This window comes from Argopecten irradians, chromosome 2 (genome assembly GCF_041381155.1).
Source record: "Argopecten irradians isolate NY chromosome 2, Ai_NY, whole genome shotgun sequence".
In the NCBI taxonomy this organism is placed as follows: Eukaryota; Metazoa; Mollusca; class Bivalvia; order Pectinida; family Pectinidae; genus Argopecten; species Argopecten irradians.
In genome coordinates, this window is record NC_091135.1 from 14,331,637 (window position 1) to 14,353,259 (window position 21,623).

General features: G+C 36.8%; 1 protein-coding gene across 1 annotated transcript; it reads right to left on the reverse strand.

The window, feature by feature from the left end:
• Window positions 1–353: 353 nt before the first annotated feature.
• Window positions 354–3,548, reverse strand: LOC138316451 (uncharacterized). Its single transcript, XM_069258144.1, has 4 exons — window positions 3,476–3,548; window positions 1,929–2,195; window positions 1,303–1,465; window positions 354–628 (listed from the first exon to the last, which is right to left on the reverse strand). Exons 1-4 carry the CDS (start codon window positions 3,546–3,548, stop codon window positions 397–399), a joined length of 735 nt encoding a protein of 244 aa, XP_069114245.1. The 3' UTR covers window positions 354–396.
• Window positions 3,549–21,623: the final 18,075 nt, after the last annotated feature.

Genomic DNA, 21,623 nt, shown 5'->3' on the forward strand with positions numbered 1-21,623 from the left:
GTAACTTTTGTAACTGAAGAAAAACACTAAATCGTCTGCTCCTGTTTTTAATAGTGAAAAAATACCTTTTGTCAGCGGTGGAGCATCTTTAATGCAATACAAAAATATACCTTTGTTCACAGTTGTATCTAGATAAAAGATTCTTTTTCGTTTCCGGGCTAAAACTCCAAAACCGTTCAAGTAAGCTCCATGCAACTACATTTATAAGTGGTTTGTGCCCTTGTTGTGCATCTTGCTACAGCATACCGGTCGTTTTCTGTATTTTATATGCTATTAAAGTATTTCAATATGATCAAGGACAACGTCAATATTTATCTAGATATATAACCTTAAAGCACATTAGTGCTACACCAAAACAGAGTGACAATTACGACACTTTGTATGGATTTTACTTTCTCAATATTCGCAAACGAAGTATATGTATTTGGTGCTACATGAGTAATCGTTCAACTTCCCGCTCATATATAAACCAATGCATTGCTCAACGTCAAGACTATTCGGTTCATCAGGGTTCCAGAGTTCGTGCGTAATGGGTATCGATCCGCCATTGGTCATGATGTAGTTGTTTGTACCACTGAAGTCTTCCCCGTCAACCCAAACGACACCCACGACAGCTGTGAAATAATTTTGTTTTTAGGATTAGTACAAATAGGATTGCATATTAAACTGTATATTAACCTATTTGTTGATAAATTCATATTTTTTACTCTTTATTAATGATAATGACATGTTTTTTACTTATACGTGCGAGATTTTGATATTGTCTTAAATATTGTTATGAAACATAAATTTCAGCATTGTGTTTTTTTCTGTTGATGATTATGGAAGGAAGAATACACTAAAATTACTTTACTGTACGCCGGAATAGTACACTTTGAATATACTTTGCGGCCACATTAAATTAGCTTTACATTAAGAAGGTGACATTCTGTCAAATGAAGAGGAAAATCATCGAAGAATTTGAAATTTATTTATGTTCGGCGAAATATTTACACGTTTACACAAACAAATATTTCAGAAAATGTCAGATAAAAGTGCATAAGTATTTGTTAGAACTGTTACGGGAATATATATATTAAATACTCTTTGTGAATAAGTCAATGGGCGCTAGAAAGTAATCCACCAATGCTTCCTCAACGCTATTATTTCCTAAAATATCTAAAGTAATATTATTTCAGTGCTGCAGACCGATGTCGACATCAAATAACTTATTTCAAATGATAACACAATTCACTAAATTATTGTTCAGATTCAAACAACATTTTACTACTATTTTTATACATACATGACGGGTAGATAGCACTAATTAATCCTGTCACAGCCCCGATTCTCGCTACTGTATCCGCTCTAACAAGATGACCATTTTCTTTTTCACATCGATCAGCGGCTTCATACTTATTAACCGTCTGAAGTTTGAGGGAAAGACAAAGCCCCAACTCTAGGCTGGCGAAGCAATTGTAATCAACTGAAACAAGTTGTAAAGCATGAACATGGTAGTTTCTAAACACGTGATGAATCCGAAAGTATAATCAAAAACAAAAAAAGAAAAAACTCAAACACGAAATATAAACGACTGAATTCTAGTGGGTTAGTTAAGTTGGGAAAGCTATTTTCATACTTAACCATAAATATTCCATCATTCCGTGTTATGTTGAGATGGTTATTGGGGCAGCTATTAGCTTGTAAATATTTGCAACAACACACCAAGATCATAATTGTAGTCGTCTTTTACGATCATGCAATATGGGCAGCAGGTACATTTCGTCCTACCCTGCATGACTACTCTTATTCAACTTTGCAAAATTTAAGCTTGAGTATTGTAATTCCCGAAATTGTAATAGCTTTGGTGGTGGATAACATTAAAAGCTCGTCTTGATTCGTGAATATGGAAATTACGGTACATAAACGTTAATTATGATAACCGTTACCTGGACTACCCGGTTCTCGTTGATACAATTCCCTGCCCACGTCAGTTGCTATCTGTTCTCCAACAGTCGTTGTCCTGCAGTAGCCTCTGCAGCCCTTCGTGTTGGGGTTAAAGGTCATTGTCCAACAACAGAATTCTTTAGAGCATAACGTAGAGCAGTGAACTCGTCCCCTAGCTGTTACATCAAACATGGGCTGTTCAAATAATTTTCCTGACAGGCTACCGATGTGTCTCCATGTCCTTTCGTTGATTACAGCATAGGTTAGGCCTGTGGGTTTGTTAATGTTTGTTTGTTTGATTAATTAACGTCCTATTAACATCTTATAGAAAATATTGAATTATAATTCATGTAATACCATCATATTTTGCGCAAAACTTAAGTTGGGTATATGTTTCAAATACTTTATCTTTTCTTCATATCTAGGACTCTTTTTGTTATGCGTTGCGTATGGTGAGTGAACATACAAATGTATCTAATCAGAAGACCAGACGCCTGACCCCTATTTTGCTAAGCGCTAGGAAGAAGAGGAAAAAACATTTTCTATTATGGGTCTCGGCCAAAGAGCGGAACCTCAGAGGCTTCTAACAAGCCAAACATGAAATAATGTATAGAGAGACTGACACCATGTCCCATAAATTACTGGAAATTTGCGAAGAATATATATATGTATTCTATAATCTAACATATTATTGTCGATACAAATTTGTCAAACATTATCTTGACAAAACGAAATGAATAGTGTTTAAATTCAAATACGTGCTCCAAGGTAAAAATAAATTGGTAAAATAGCATGGTATTAAAAATAAAGACTAAATGATAAACATGACTTCGATAATTACATATAGAAGACTTTCTTCTTTCGAATAGCAAAATATGCTATTTAAAATAACTTTATTCTATTATTACCTAAATCAAGAAGCAACAATAATTATGGCGTAGACTATAAATAAATAAAATAATGATGTAATAAAACGTGATTACGCTGACACAACATATCCTCAATGGAATATTGTTGAATCACTACACGTATTGCAGAAATAATTTTCATGTTGTATACCGGATTTGTAATGTGAGTAACCTACAAATATACTTTTTTCCTGAAATGGAAATTAATATCAATAATTGCGTATTACATTTTAAATACATATATAATAACGATCTAGAAAATTAAAACATAGATAATGGTTTTTAATTATGATATACATTTCCTCTACCAGGTATTTTTTGTAACATACATTTATGCATGCTCTGTCTTGTCACATCAGGGTGACACCATTTGAAATAGTTCGAATGGCAAACTACATAATCTTCTTCTGATCTCGTATTGCCAAAATTTTTAAATTGGAGCTCGCACTTTCATTAAAATGCCGCCTTGAAATTTGTTCTACCCATGATCCTTTTGCTCCTATCAGTAAGGAGAAGTAATCCCTACAATGAACTCGGCTACTCGATCAAAAGGAGAAATTTCCTACAAAATATATGTGCAAGTATCGTTATGCATAAATTAGCTAAACGCTTAGCTACCTTTTAGGGAATAATAAACTTACCGATGGTTCTAAGGGTCAGAAAGAAGAAACCTATCATGATGTTCATCCCTCCTGTGTATTTATTCCACGACATACTGTGAATAAACGATACTATTGTAAAAGCCAAATAAAAACATGTAAACACGTATTGAATCAGTATTGATTAAGCAGTTTTTTGTTTAGATTTTAGTTCTGTATTTGCAGTTTGAATTATATCTAAATTGTGATTCGTAAATGTGACTTCTCCCATTTAAAATCAAATTTACAGTTCAATATATGACTAAACTCAACAAGACACTAAGAGCTTTAATGTAACTTAAATTATTGGCTGCATTTAAAAAAGAAAATATTAAGATTTGTTTTCAATATGGTGACTTTGGATCCGGAATGGAATGACAGTGCAATGTTTTTTTTAATTTTTTTTTCTTTCTTATCTTTTTTGATAACAACATATAGATATACCTATGATGGCGACTGTGGTGGTCATCTTTATAGTCGAATCGACCCCAAAATAATAATAAGTCGCAACTATATCAGGTTGATTTCAGAAGAAAGTTTAAGTGGCATTGCACAGTAGAACTAAGGAAGTTTTAAATGTGTTTCAAGATGGCGGCCATCGTGGATTTCCTATCTACACGAAAAATAGCACTTGGTCGAGATCATTTTAGGTATTTTAGCTAAATTACACTGGTAGAATTTGACGAGTTACTCTTTTTGGGAAGTAACCTAAACTCTAGCCTAACTGTCTCGAATTGCATGGAATTGTACAATTCACAATTCCTCACTTAAGGAAGATTAAAATGGGCCAAAATTGAAGATGAGTATTTCGTCAAAGTGTCAACTTCGAATACTTCAAAGATAATCGAGGCATTTTTATTGCTCCTCAACTTACAAAGTTATCAATATGAGCTTTGAATTTTGAAACAATTACTTATATATATATATATAAAGATATACCAAGAAAAAAGTACGTGTCCATGGAGAATTGAATAAATAAAAAATAAACTCAACGACCATGAGAACTTTCATAAAATAACCACTTCGTCAATAGGTTTCGTGTTATAAAAATGCATAACTTACCAATGGCAACCATATTACAACCACGACCATTATTACTTCTGCATACATTCCCAATCCAGATGAGACTGAACTATACCAAGTAATTCATTGGATGAAACTATATCAAAATACCCATATAGCTGTCCCCTGCTTGATAAGATAATGCGATTCGTTGTTTTGCTAACATTAAACACAATGATTCGATTCAAATGTTTCCATATGACATCGTTAATAATAAAACAGATTCTTTGTTTATTGTCAAGGCAGTTAAGGCGCCAACAAATGTTTTTTTGTTTTGCTGAAGTAAATTAATCTATAATATGACTGAAACTGTCGTCAGAGTGGACGACTAATGCCCCCGATGCATAAATCATAAGCCCACTACCTTTCCGGAGTAAAACATAAAGGTTATTTAAGGATAAACTTGAATAGATTTTTTATGTTATGGAGATATAACACAAAAATCTGAGTGTACTCTAAATAAACTGCGAAGCGATTTATGATGAGAGTACACTCAAGGGTTTTGTGTTATATCTCCATAACATAAAAAATATATTCAAATTTATCCTTATAATTCAATCTACTAAATATAATCTCTTCAATATTCAAAATTCATTTTTGGACTCTTTTGTCTATGAAATCATTATGCCGTAATCTCAGCCAATCAGAAGCAACGTTACAAAAGGTGACGCCATTTTTCCTTTATGGGCTGATAAAGCAAATATGTAAACCAATGAAAATGCTCGTAACAAGCAAAATTGAATTATCAAAAAATATTATTAACATCGAAAATATATACCGATAACCTAAGATCAGCTTATAACACCAAATATATGCAAACATTTCCTGCGTTATATATATTAATAGTGGAGAGTTATTTCGCTGTTTTGCCGTCTGGCGCATGATAGTCAACTACCGCGAGATATTCAGGACGACGGCGGGAAACATAAGACGACCCACGTTATGAAAATAAACATTTTATTTATTTTAATCCAATTGTGGGAAGGTGACGATACGTGAAGTATTAACGGTAAGTTAATAACTTTTGTGACTCTACAAAATTGCCGATATCGTTTACATTCCCATTTTAAAAATCAAAGCCTTTTTGGAAAGGTAGTGGGCCTTTAGGTAATAACTCAAATAATGTGAGTATGTGCCGTTACTATGCGAAAACTGTTAACATCCCATTTTTCCTTAAATAATCTATAAAAAATCATAAGTTTTGGCGGTGTGGTTGTTCGATGTTTTAGGCAGCACGACTGTTAATCAATTGGACGTTAATGTGATATAATAAATCATAGTGGATTAATAGAATATTGCATGGGCCTGTCAGGTGGACAGGGATATCTCAACCCGAGTGAAATATTGGCTGTTTAACCCAAGGCTTGTCGAGGGTTGATGGTCAAAATCTGTCAAGTTTGATTATTTTTCTCCCATACTTTAACGAGAAATGGTGAATAACGTCGGTGTGCGTAAAATGGTCGCCGCATGTATTGATGACGTCACTGTCTAGCGCGTGTGAGTTGTCTTTTTCATACCCCGGTAAAAGACAGAGTTATCTTTTCCCTAGCAACCGCGGGATAACCCTGTCAAGTAAGGTAGAAATATGCCTCTTCGTAAAAGTGCGACCTCTCGGTGTCGGGGAGACACTATAAGAGGAAATGTAATGGATACAGCAGATAAAATAATCTTAACGCCCCATCAGAAAGGCAGTATTCGGCGACAGAACATGATATCAAGTCCTGTATATTCTATAGAATTTTATGATCTTAATTTAAATATAAATATTCGCAGTGGATAATATAACATGCAGATTCAGAATATCCTAAAATGAGAGATACCTTCCAGTGTCCTTGCGGCAGACAGCCACCAAACAACTGCATAGCATATAAGTTACAAAATAGGATATATCAATAATTCATTAGTCTGACCTAAAATGATATCAAGCAAGATCAGTATGGTTTGAATAATCAACTTTGACATCGAAGCAAAGTCTATGTCATATATTTCATTATTCTAACTATTAATCATACCAACATATCTAACTAGGCGTATACTTTTATTGTTAATGCTGCTTTAGCTTTATTAAATTATTAAATGAAATGGGAATGACAACAATGTTTTACATCAGTGATATTATTGACATTTTTGTAGATCATTTTCCGCGTCACTTTTTTTTGTATATGATATATTGTGTGATGGTTGGCTCCGATAATGAAGATATGTAACAAAGGATGGCTTCTAAAACTGACTCTAATTTGTATGAATATTTCATCTGGATTATTAACGTTCGGGGACTGCCTTGCATTTATAGGAATATATTTAGTCAGTGGTGATTGTTTTTTTTTATTAATTAATGGGGTATCGAAAGCTAAAGTCACGTAAGGACGGCCTCTCATGCATGCGCTCTGATGAGTGTATGAAGGCATGTTTGTGCTTTGGCAAACCGCGGTATGTTCGTGTTGTGTCTTCTTGTATACTGGAACTGTTGCTCTTTTTAAAGTGCCATTATTTAAAAATTGGAGACCAATTGCTCTGTTAAATGTCACCTATAAAATAGCTTCTGGTATTATTTCTCATAGAATAAGATCAGTTTTAGGAAAAATTATAAATGAAGACCAGACAGGATTTTTATCGGGAAGATATATATATCTTCTTGTATAGTGGAACTGTTGCCCTTTTTTATAGTGCTAAACCTGAAGCATGCCGCGAAGACACCAAGCAACACACCCCACCCGTCACATTATATGACAACGGCGAACCAGTCGGAAACTACCACTTTTATAGACTTTGGTGTGTCTCGGCCAGGGACAGAACCCAGAGCCAGTATATGATGAAAATATAAGAACATGTTAATGTTAATAGATTTTGAAAAGGCATTTGATTCAGTGTCCTGGAGGTTTATTGATAGTGTATCAATTTTTTTTTAAAGTTGTATGGTCTATAACTTTCGCTCTTTTTGTCATAGTGAAATTTGTTTAAGTGTTATACATATTTTTTCTCCGTCAGTCTGAGGTTTAAACTTTCTAATTTTACCACTTTTTATAAAATTGCAGCACCGGAAGTATCTTTAATTATAAAAGTAAAAAATCTTTTTAACGTGTACACGTGAAAAATAGGCTCGAAAGATGCCGAATCATTCCGAACTCTCCCGAACATCGTCGCGACAATCTCGAAGTAAAACGAGAGTTGTGAAACCAAGAGAAAATATCAACAATTTTTCATAAACAAAATATGTGGTCGACCTCATCAGACTCTATCTACAAAGAAAATAATGCTCGCACATTACAATATTTGATACACACAACATTTTACGGTAATGTGTAAATTGGATGTTTCAAATACTCAATCTGTGGACATATACTAGCATGATTTGCTCATATAGGCCAGAAGGAAAACGTAAACAAACACATGTGTGCTTACGCTAGTTACCTGGCTCACCAAGTACAGGTCGTGTCGAACGTCAGTCACGTGATACGATTGGGAATCCGACAAAACCCGAAGTCACTGAACATGGCGGTGATTAAAGGCGCTTTATTCAAAACCAGGAATATATGATTCCTAGATTTCGGCTCTCTTATAGGCCGACATATGCTTTTGGGGAGCTAAATCATCAAGTTACATGTCAATGTTTAAATATCAAATGTTTAAGTTACATATCGTTACAGTGAAATTAGCAGCAATACAACTTTAACTTTGGAGAAGACATCAGAAAATGGGTTAAAATATTTCATTATAATGTAAAGTGCCTCAATTAATCAAGGTGGCAATATTTCTGAAAATTAGAAATTCAACGAGGATGTCGTCAAGGAGATCCGATTGCATCCTATCTATTTATACTATGTGCGGAAATTCTAGCAGCAAGAATCCGAAATGATATCGATATTAAGGGGGTAGATATTGAAAATGTTCCAATTCTAAATGTTCAGTATGCAGATGACACTGGGCTTATTTTAAACGGCCAAGAGCAATCGCTTAACGAGTCTATTTTCGAGTTGAATAGTTTTGCCAAAATCTCTGGTCTGAATATCAACACCAGTAAAACACAAATTATTTGGATAGGGAGATGCAAATACAGTGATGTAACTTTCCGCCCTGACCTAAACTTACAGTGGGGTAAAGATCAGTTTACTTTCCTTGGAATAGACTTTTCAGTTGACTTGAGTCAGATTCCTAAAATGAACTTTGATAAGAAATTAGTCAAACTTAAATCACTTATAAATACTTGGAAAAGAAGAAGTCTGACTCCATTAGGCAAAATCAATGTCATTAAGTCACTATTAATGTCACAACTAAATATAAATTATCTTTTTACCTTGCCAAATCCACCTGAGAAATATATTAAACAAGTCAACACTCTCCTGTTTGATTTTTTATGGAATGGAAAATGTCATAAGATTAAAAAAGATATCCTTATTCAAAATTATGTAGATGGTGGCCTTAAAATGATTGATCTACCCACTTTTATTCATTCTCTTAAGTTAGGCTGGGTAAGAAGAACAGTTTTTCTTCTTCTGGAAAATGGAATCTGATTCTAAAGTCAAATATAGATTTTAGCAAACTTTTTAAGTGTGGGAAAGAGTATATTAATTTCTGTAGAATAAACTGCCAAAATTTATTTTAGAAAGATGTTTTTAAAGCCTGGAATACTTTAAATATCACACATTCTATGAGCACTGTTAAACCAGATACTATTTTAAAAACACCTCTTTGGTATAACAAAGATATCTTTGGCAATTAATTAATAATAACAATTATGTATTCTTTCCAAACTGGTTTAGGGCAGGAATAACTACTTTGAATGATCTGATAAAAAATCCTCGTAATTTAACTTTCTATACCTTTGATGAATTTCTACAACTCTACCGAATTAACACAAACTTTTTGCAGTATCTAGGGCTTGTAAATGTAATTAAACGTTTTCTAAGAAATCTTGAGTTTCAGTGTGAAAGACCTCCACAGCCTAGTATACCTCTTAGGTTTGAAATCTTCTTCAAGAGCAGAAAAGGCTCCAAAGATTAGCAAATTTGATTGACCGATCGTCCCTATCGCACAGCTGTGCGATACGGAAGCTGTGCGATGTGCTATCAGAACAGCACAGATATGCAGGATGTGCGCACGCAGTTTTTGAAACGTTGTGCGGTCACACAACTGTAATTGTTAATCATCGAATACATACATACATGGATTAAGCATTGAGATGATATATCGTGACATTTTCACTTAATAGGAGTTCGTTGGATTGTTATATAGTCTCAGCGTTGGCTTGATAAAACTGGAGGTTTATTGTATCAATTTTTTTTAACTTTGGAGAAGCAGAAAATGGGTTAAACTATTTCATTATAATGTAAGTGCCTCAATTAATCAAGGTGGCAATATTTCTAAAAATTAGAAATTCAACGAGGATGTCGTCAAGGAGATCCGATTGCATCCTATCTATTTATACTTTGTGCGGAAATTCTAGCAGCAAGAATCCGAAATGATATCGATATTAAGGGGGTAGATATTGAAAATGTTCCAATTCATAAATGTTCAGTATGCAGATGACACTGGGATTATTTTAAACGGCCAAGAGCAATCGCTTAACGAGTCTATTTTCGAGTTGAATAGTTTTGTCAAAATCTTTGGTCTGAATATCAACACCAGTAAAACACAAATTATTTGGATAGGGAGATGCAAATACAGTGATGTAACTTTCCGCCCTGACCTAAACTTACAGTGGGGTAAAGATCAGTTTACTTTCCTTGGAATAGACTTTTCAGTTGACTTGAGTCAGATTCCTAAAATGAACTTTGATAAGAAATTAGTCAAACTTAAATCACTTATAAATACTTGGAAAAGAAGAAGTCTGACTCCATTAGGCAAAATCAATGTCATTAAGTCACTATTAATGTCACAACTAAATTATCTTTTTACCTTGCCAAATCCACCTGAGAAATATATTAAACAAGTCAACACTCTCCTGTTTGATTTTTTATGGAATGGAAAATGTCATAAGATTAAAAAAGATATCCTTATTCAAAATTATGTAGATGGTGGCCTTAAAATGATTGATCTACACACTTTTATTCATTCACTTAAGTTAGGCTGGGTAAGAAGAACAGTGTTTTCTTCTGGAAAATGGAATCTGATTCTAAAGTCAAATATAGATTTTAGCAAACTTTTTAAGTGTGGGAAAGAGTATATTAATTTCTGTAGAATAAACTGCCAAAATTTATTTTAGAAAGATGTTTTTAAAGCCTGGAATACTTTAAATATCACACATTCTATGAGCACTGTTAAACCAGATACTATTTTAAAAACACCTCTTTGGTATAACAAAGATATCTTGGTTAATAACAATTATGTATTCTTTCCAAACTGGTTTATGGCAGGAATAACTACTTTGAATGATCCGATAAAAAATCCTCGTAATTCAACTTTCTATACCTTTGATGAATTTCTACAACTCTACCGAATTAACACAAACTTTTTGCAGTATCGTGGGCTTGTAAATGTAATTAAACGTTTTCTAAGAAATCTTGAGTTTTCAAATTTGATTCACCGATCGTCCCTATCGCACAGCTGTGCGATACGGAAGCTGTGCGATGTGCTATCAGAACAGCACAGATATGCGGACGATGTATGCAGGATGTGCGCACGCAGTTTTTGGAACGTTGTGCGGTCACACAACTGTAATTGTTAATCATCGAATACATACATACATGGATTAAGCATTGAGATGATATATTGTGACATTTTCACTTAATAGGAGTTCGTTGGATTGTTATATAGTCTCAGCGTTGGCTTGATAAAAATGTGCGACGAGGTCTGACTCTGTGCGCACTTGGAAGACTCACGAAGAGTTATCTTTGACCATCACTTTACGAGTAAGTGGTCCACGTTTTGTTGAATTTCCGAGCTTTGGAATAGTTTTTTCTTGTTATAATAAGCCAGCTCGTTTCGATACCTGGTCAGGTCTTCGTTGACAGACACATTGGAAAACCTGTCGGAGTCGCGAAATGCCTTACTTGACTTTAATAGCCTGAACTTAGCATCGATAGATTTCAGCCTCATGATGATCGGTCGAGGTTTGGCCGGAGCGCGGTCCGTCTGCTGCTTGGGCTTGCCCACGCGATGGGATCTCTTCACATCTGTGGGCCTAACTTTCGCTGTGGTAACCTCTTCTTGATCTTCCGATATCCCACAGAATCTAACCAGCGACCGCCTACCATATTGTTCAACATCGTCTATATGCAAGCGCAGATCACGATTTTCGGACTGTAGCATGTCAATACGTTCGATGAGTGGATTGACACTGTTACTGACTTCATTCTCGACAAGTTCCTTTATTTCTGTGCGGAGAGATATTTTCACGGCAAAAACTACACGGTTAATATTCTCCTCCGACAAACCAGGGCCACCATCACCCATATACCCAGGGGATACATCTGCGGTGGGGAGGGGTTCATGAGATTCTGATGATGGAGATGAGGCGATCCGTACTGGGGCACTGGAACACCGCCACCATTTTGGTTCATATAACTGTATGTGACATAGTTTGAGAGGGCGAGAACACGATAGGAAAAGTGTCGTCGGTTGAGGAAGATGATGTATATTGTCTATATTTTTGTTGTCACCAGAATTGGACGAGGTAGATGACGATGACGAGTGTTCGGTAGGAGGAGACGGTAGGAGGAGACAGAGTACGACATGTACATGTTATATGTAATTCGTTCACAGACAGTTACAAAGTTTATTTCAAAAGTTCAAATTAATTGTATACAGTTTACATAAACTCAAATGAAATGAAAACACAAGTCACGTATAACAGCCACACGTTAACCTTGTATCACGCACGTGAAACATGCCCGGACACCGGGGGGTCGGGGTCAACACTTGGCTGATACCGGGCGATTTGGACTCGTAAAATCACATTTCAATAAAATTGGCAGAACATTTTATCATTTTCACATAAACGCAAACCACATAACGATATCTTTCTGACCGGAGACGTTCTTTAAACAATCATTTTGGAATGACTTATCTCCGAAGTGGTGTTCATGGCCGCTGCCCATCAAGGGACATAATTCAATGACCAATTTTAACAAATAACCTCTCTTACGATATGTGAAGTTATTCTGGCCTTTGTTTTCTCTCATTTTTAATAACAACTTGGATAAGTGGGTTATTTAATGTTATTTTACTAGTTTGCAGTCTCCCTAAACACGCACTATGGACTTCATACAATTTATAAACAACACACTGTATCCATGGGTGGCCACCTTTGTCTCCAAAAACATGCCCGTTGATGTGATGTCTTGTGTGTGTTCTGTGAGATAGTGGTATATCACTGCAACATATTCCACCAGGTCACATTATACTGGCCCTGCAGGTAGGGCGTTAGAATTGTACCTGCTGCCCCTATTGCATGATCGTAAAAGGCGACTAAATTTAGGATCTTATCTTTTCTCTTCTTCCTAACTGACTTTATCTTTCCTAATGCCTCCTTTGGCACCGCCTCACTTTTGGCCTTGAGTTGAGCGTTCGCCCCTGTGAGGAAGGCTCTGGGTTCTGTCCCCTGGCCGAGACACACCAAAGTCTATAAAAGTGGTAGTTTCTGCTCCTGCTTAGCGCTCAGCATACAGGGAGTGGGACGACTGGTTCGCCCGTTGTCAGTATAATGTGACCGGGTGGGGTGTGTTGCTTGGTGTCTTCGGCGGCATGCTTCAGTGATATAGCACTATAAAAAGGGCAACAGTTCCACTATACAAGAAGACACAACATGAATATACCGCAGTCTCCCAAAACACGCACCTCGCACAACATACACGCAACACACCGCATACATGGGAGGCCGTCCTTACATGACCATAGCTGTTAATAGGACGTTAATTAATCAAACAAAACAAACAAACAAAACCGGCGCCACGGGAGCACCAGGTCGTCCCACCATTCCTTTATGCGTCACGCTGCTGTAAACAGGCAGCAGAAGGTAACATACTATTTACAGACTTCAGTATGGTCTCCGGTCAGGAGGACAGATTTCCCGAGCTCGTACCCCACTTAAGGACGACTGTCGTTCCTTCGCAACCATGGAGTAGACGAATTGTAAAGTAGCGACGTGGTCGATTTATCAAGAGGGGACGGTTAGACAGAAACATGGAAAAATATGATGATACTTCCTAAAGTGGAGTTGTCCTATGAGGCGCTTATTGCCAATCGGGCAAACAGAGCTCGCTCTCACAAGGTATCGGCCTCCCTACATCAGGCCAGACCAAGATTATAACTGATAAAAAACTTAATCGACATGAATATGAACAAACAACATAACATATTGTATCGTCTGGCCGCCGCCGGCAATCTATGTGAATGGCTCCATGTAGGATTTGAGTATGGCCAATACTCGTCGTGTTAACAACAAAAAAAATGCTCGGTATTACACATCTGTAGGTGCCCAGCAAACAATGTAAGAACTTAAACAGACGTATTGTCGCCGAAATATTCACTTGGTGAATACTAATGTAAATGTAGCCGGGACTAGGATGGAAGATATACACAATATAGACTGCTCACTTCTTAAAGGCTTTGTATTTAATTAACATATATATAGTCATAACGCTACTCGGAGAACAAAAATGCTAATCTAACAAGTAATTTTATAGGCTCAAAAAAGTATTTTCAAAAGGTTTCTTTAAAACGAGCCAATTCAAACAAAAAGTATTGGGTTTTTAGATCTCCCCCCCCCACTCCCTCCCCCCCCCCCCCCCCCCCCCCCCCCCTTCGTTGTAAATTGTACTCGAAACAGATCTTTAAAAACGTATGCCCAACTTGAACGATCTTTGTAAATAAAAAAAAGTCAACAGAGTGCTCCTCTATAACTATATCGGCTTTAGTCATTATTTAATATATAGCGTCCCTAATATTGATACAAGATGTTCAAATCATGGCAACTGTAGTATAATATGTTATCGATTGCCGTATTCTGCTCATCAATCTATGTAGCATGCTGCGTTTGAGTGCATTAATTAAAAGTTGTAATGGGAATACATGATAACTGTACTAGTTCTGTATTATGATATCATTAAGTAGAAAGTATACTAAACTACATTACCAAAGTCATTCTGAAACAGAGTGTGAGTGGAACCGCGATAGACTTGTAATAGTGCTCTTTAATCAAAAAACACCTGTATGATTATATAGATTGCCTAGGTTGACCGCGCTTCATCGATGATGGGCCATACTATAGGTCCTTTTAAGCGAGACTTAAATCGATCGATAGGGTCGCATGTCTTATCGTTTCTCTTGACTCACATGTTTGAACGTGAGAGATATCGGTCTACGGGAGAAACATATCAATGCAAAAGTTGAACTGTGAGTACTCCCGTGACTACATTTTACATCTATAGAATATCGAACATGTTTACACGGAAGAGGAAAAAAGAAAAGCGAGTACCATAAATGACCCCCGAGACTGTTTAATTACGATGTAAGTATATATTGATACCAACAATTCACTGAAAAATATTCATAATATTCCTTGTTTTCGACGTGGTCAGCCTTCTGGAGATGAATAATAGTCTTAGACAGTAAATGATACATATGGCCCTATGCATCAACTTGAGACATGATATTTGGTTTGTTACTGTTTTGATTTATTAACGTCCAATTAACAGCTATGGTCATTAACGAACGCCTCCGCATTGAGATAGCTGGTGTGTTGCGTGTTAATGATTTAGTGCGAGTGAGTGGAACTGGGAAACAGTGCGGTATGTCGAGCAGTGTCTACTTAGTATAGTGAACTGGCCCTTTTTTATCTGAAAGACAAAGATGACGATAACATTAGTATAGCCTATAAGTACATTGTATGTGTGTCATACCTGGTTTCTCTTTGCTATACGAGACATATAATAAGGGACAATTCATTTAAGAGAACATTTAAATTTGCACATCTATCTTGAAACAAACCTGTCGCTCTCAAGAAATTTAGTTTCGACGTCACTCTTTGGTACTGTTAGGGAATAAAACAGACAAAGCCAATTGGTGGTGTAATGTGTGGTGAAATGTTCTCAAACACGCTCTCGCCTGTCGTGACCGATGTCGTCGATTGTGGTCGAACATCATGTAATGCCGAAACCCTGTCCCATTGCCTCGGAGTAGTAAAGCAACTTTTGTCTCGAAGTTTTACTGAAATCGCTCTGGACAGTAGTGGTGAGTTTAACCTTACATGTATAAGGACAAATGCCCTTGGTCCTAAAAACTATATTTAAACATCTTCCTCTCGAGTGCGTATGAACGTTAATTTGTAAACGTGCATGTGAACCCCTTCCCCCCCATGTCTCCCCCCTCCCCTCTTCAGTCTGCTATCATGACCGCCTCGCCTTCCTGCTAGATATGAAGGTACAAGCTGGTATACATCTATGTAAGTACCTGCGCTTTTTATTTTAAAAATAAAACAAATATCGTAAAAAAAACTTGAGACAACGATTGTAAATTAATTGATTTTTATAACCAAAATACCAAACAATGCACCGTGAGCGGTGTGACAATATGTTTATACAGCGTTCAATGAGTTTCCATAAGAAGTGTAGTAACATATTCATATTTGCTATGGCGATAATTTTGTCTTTCTTGGAAATGTAGACAGACATGGCCAGGACGCTGTCTCAGTAATTGTGTGTGATACGTATTGGTTGGTTTCGCTTTTTTAGTTTGTCATAGTTACAAAGCCAGTTGTCATCAGTAAAGACTAGCAGTCCTCGTTGTATGTGTTTGGGAGATGTTGTGTGCACGGAGGTAGTATGGTTCACAGTTAATGCTTAACATATGATTTGTTGTACTTTTTGTAATGTTTATTAAGACGTTATTAGTTTTTACAAATGCCAGCTTGTCATGTTAAGGGCTTGTCATCCCGCTGTTATTGTGTTGGAGACGACTTTGTCTATGGATTCATTGAATAGAGCACGAGAAAAAAATTCAAATACTGCAAACGCATTGTAACTGATATAGATGTGAAGATTTGCTGTGGACGTTAAAAATAATCAATCTAGCAGAAGTAAGTCATATTAAGATTATTCAGTTTTCTAGCGTGCATTTTGCGTTCAATTTTGGGTTGATGAGAATGGACACTACACACAATGTACCAAATACATCAAACAACTAAGGCCTAATGTGTTTATCAATACCTCGTGTTACGGATAAGTTTCGTTATGGAGTATTCCGAAGATGAAGCTCTGACACAGTGACTGTCAGAGCGTTGTGTGTGGGTTTGTACGAATGACTTTATGTTCAACGATTTTTAACTATTACGTGCGATCATCAAGTATTACCTCTACTTATGTGAGTACTAGTTTATGTAATCAGATGCCGTAGATTCCGTATTGAATGTGGATTTGAGCTGATATGAGTGTTGTGTATTGTTCTGAGAGATATTCCACCTGCCCGCAAAAAACCTAATAGCCAGATTGAACATTCATATCATATAAACACTTCAAACCATACTTATGAGTTTAATTGTAGTAAATATTGTGTTTAAATATACACAATAAGAAACTTTTATAATTCGGATTATGACGCTAAGCAATAATTGCCATAATAGCACATTGTACGTGAAATGGGAGGACTTTTCTATCTGTAGAGAAAAAACGCAATAAAGTTACTTTTAATTTTTATTTATTTATAATCTTAAATGGTTAATAGTAAGATATAGATTTTTGTTGTGATTTATTAACGGTCCCATTAACTGCTATTGTTATGTAAGGTCGGGCGGCCTCCATGCTATTAGTATGCCCCGGGAGGCTGATGCAGAATGAAGTGGTGTTTGTCGTTTATAGTCGAGTGTCATGAGGTGCGTGTCTATGTGATGGAGACTGAGCATATGTTGAGAGCATCATGTTATTACATTTAGGCATATTACATAGCGCAGGCATTTATAGCAACTGAAGCATAGCGGCGCCGGAAGGACATCCGAAGCAAAGACTCACCCCCAGCCTCCTCCACCCAATATTACATGTGTCTGCACTCTATGTCTTAATCCTTTGGAGTGAACGGGTCGAGAACAATGTCGCTGTGTCTTGCGAAAATCCATCTTTCCCTGTTAGCGCTGCGCGCCAAAGACAGGAAAATAAGGAATCGCATAAGATTTGGCGCGGGTAAATCACGTGCGTTAAAGTTTCATGTAACTTTTAAAATTAGGTGAACATGAAGAAACTATGTGAAGTCGTGGTGTTCGTGTTTTTCGATAAGCGCGCTAAAATCTACCACTTCTATCAGCGGTGGATCATCTTTAAGCATTAGATGATAAACTTATCATCATTCTTAATGAGCTGTTGATTTTCCCAAGATTCGTTGTCTGAAGCATTAGGATGCGCTATTAGATTTAGTGTAGCTCCAATCGACGCCTCCAAACAGAATGCAAACTGGTAATTGGTTGCTTACAGTTACATTGTTTACAATTATAGATACACCTCATGCCAAGTTCATAATTCTAAATGAGTTTTCGGAATATTCCAGATTATGCTTCCTATTCTTTACTCCGTTTTAGAACCTTACATAATAAACACGTCGTATCCATATCGTTGCATTATTTCCAAGTGCTAACTAAGAATCTTTACAAAGAGTGATGCATGATAAATCAAACGCAACGCAGCGCGGCACTACGCTATCTTGGTCTACATCCGATACTCGTATATGCTCTCGAAATAGTAGTAACACATATAAACTCATCGTAATCTCTGAGAAGTGGTACGTTTTGATAAATACTTTAACACATCGTTTGAATTGGAACGGGGTAGTGCGCATAAATCAGCCAGGTGTGACTATGTAAGGTACTAGAGCCGGCTCACTCAGGTATCGACAGTGTAGGATTTTGGATAGACTGGTACTAGGAAGGTAAATATTATGGCTGTTGCTTGCCTAGTAAGTTACGTTGTAAGTGGAACACCTGCCCCTTTATTATAGTGCTATCTCACTGGTAACAATGTCCACCACAAAGTCAACAAAAAACATTATCTCTTCGAACACATTTATTATCTGACAAACGACTGAAGCACCAACCATTCCGCAACTCACTCCACTTTTATTGCGATACTAGTTTTTAAGTCAGGAGCAAGGTAATACTAACCACACTTTTATAGACTAACGTGTGAATACGTACCATGCTGGATCACCATACTTCGTATGTGCTGACTTCTTCACAGGGACTGTAAGCGCTCAAAGAAAAGGCCACAAATAGGAGGTGAGGTGTATCCAAGAGGAGGAACGTGGTATATATATTCTACTTTTGAGGTGTTTTTATTGAGTCAACCTTGAGGATCGAGGGTTAATTGATAGTCTGTTATGGCACTCCATAGGGGTGAGTAACAGGATGGAATTACATACTGAGAAGTAGAGTCTTCTACACCAAACATGAAACACTCGTAACCCCTAAACATGGAAATGCCCACACCAGATTTAGATGCATACACAGATGTCGGAGAAGTAATTGTTAATAGAGAATATTTTTCGACGGCAGGACATCGTAAATTATTATATATTGCTGCCTGTTCCATGACGGGAGATAGAATATAGGCGCCTATTTAGAACAATAATTCTTAACATTAAAACCTATTATTCTACCCGTAACAATGTTTAACGATGGAGCACATGGAATTTCGGTTATCCTCTACAAAAATGTAATATGCAGGTTCCGCTGCAGAATTGAAGAGTAGCCGTTTACATTATTTAAGAAATTGGTATTGTCAATTGCAGAGATGTTGTGAATTAATTGTAAGAATGTAACACAGGATCCATTCGAACAGAAATGGAAAATTCTTAAATAGAATCAGCTTACGTTTGTTTATGTTGTTGATCACCAGTGTAACAGCTATCTAATCAATCACCAACTATGGGTCTTTCGTTTGCTAAAGGACTCGGATCATGGCCTCATGTTTTAGTTTGTTTGTTTTCTTGGGATATATCATTATAACGTCCTTTATTATACAGTTCGTGATGGTCATGTAAGGACGGCTTCACACATGTCATGCGTTCAAAGTAAGTTTGCTTGGTTGGAATGGATTGTCCAAATGGTGGTGCAATTGCTAACCTCAGGAGGAACTTGGCGGTATAATTATGTCCGTTCGATTTCCATGCTGATTAGTGCAGCAAATACTGAGTGTTCTAATTAGCCCTTTTTAGTTAGTGCTATATCACTGAAGCACCATGGCGCACTACCCTGCCCGGAGCCACAAGAAATCACGCTCCACATAGATATTCCTAGTGAATGTTATGCTTGTAAGTTATGTGTGATTTGTAATGTCTTGAGGGTGTATCTGCGCCTAATACTCAATGTAATAGCTTTAGTGTAATTTAGGAGCAGTAATCATGGTATCTGCCCTATATATTATATGAGTGCATGAGTATCACAGCGACTTTATGTATTCAAAATGGTCAGGTCCTCAATAATAAACAAACGCGCGCACTGACACTTATACATCACAGGCCAATGTTTTTAAGACAGTAACTCGGGGTTGTTCTTACAACTTTCGACAGATTACAAGAGATTATTATTAGAGTTAAATTATGGACCCATCCTATCTATGTTCAGAATTAATTCAAGATGTAGTCGATTCCAGAAATCATAATACATGTGTGTAAGAGCTTAACGCGCAGAGTAAACGAAAACCTCAATCATTTTCTTGCTGTTGTTATAACGTCCCATATCCGACAGATCAAGGGCTCATTTTAAGTGGCCGGCGCCCTTCTCCTTGTATTGCCGACGGTTGACATGATGACTATTCAACATAGTACCCCAAGAATAGATGAAAATGATCATAATTTAGAACAAGTGACATCGTATACCTTGTCTAATGCGTTTTAATTTTCTTCAGAATAACGCCAAAGACTATGATCGCACCCTAATTAGGTGTAAGTGTCCCTATCACTGATTTGATATAAACATATCCTGGTAAAAATATTCATTTCTTTAAATCCCTTGGCTCTACTCAAAATACTGGTTTTTCTGTAACAGTAAAATGAACAATCATGAAAAAAGAGTTGAAATTGATTTTTGCATGTACATGTAACAAGTTAAGTTACGGTAAATTAGTGTACTATTCGAATAATCGAGGTTGCGACTTCAGAGGCAGCAGTAAACAAGACACTGCATCAATGCATTCTAACTGGTCCAGTATCTTCTCTGTACTCGGAGAAGTTCACTTTGTCTCCTGTAAAATCAGCACATGATTCATCTGGCAATGAATTCTTGGAATGTATCCCTAGTAGTTGCAAAACTGACAAAAGCAATTATGCACTATATGCCATACATATAATAAAGCTATGCAATGTATGTAATAATTAATCTATACGCCCTCATATAGCGGTGGAGTTATCAATATGGCAGGCTATCAAACTTTGGCAATGCCAAGCGCTGTACGCACAGAAAGGTAATAGCCGGCTATTTCGTTCTTTCAGAAAAAGCAGCTCAAAAATATGACAGTCCCAAATAGCCGTCATTTAAACGATAATTCATAGGAAATGTTTGAAATTGATTCTGTTTAGCGGCGTTTGAAACCCCAAGTTTAAAGACAGCCCTTGATGCCGACCAGGTTAATGTTAATCGAAAAAAAAAGCTAAATCAGATCCCAACTTATCTAGGTGGGTTATGTTTGTTATAGTTTGATATTAATTAACGTCCTATTAAACAGCTATGGTCATGTAAGGACTGGCCTCCCATGTATGCGGTGTGTTGCGTGTATGTTGTGCGAGGTGCGTGTTTTGGGAGACTGCGGTATATTCATGTTGTGTCTTCTTGTATAGTGGAACTTTTGCCCTTTTTATAGTGCTATATCACTGAAGCATGCCGCCGAAGACACTAAGCAACACACCCCACCCGGTCACATTATTACTGACAACGGGCGAACCAGTCGTCCTACTCCCTTTTTGCTGAGCGCTAAGCAGGAGCAGCAGAAACTACCACTTTTATAGACTTTGGTATGTCTCGGCCAGGGGACAGAACCCAGAGCCTTCCTCACAGGGGCGAACGCTCAATTCAAAGCCAAAAGTGAGGCGGTGCCAAGGGAGGCATTAGGAAGGATAAAGTCAGTTAGGAAGAATAGAAAAGATAAGATCCTAAATTTAGTCGCCTTTTACGATC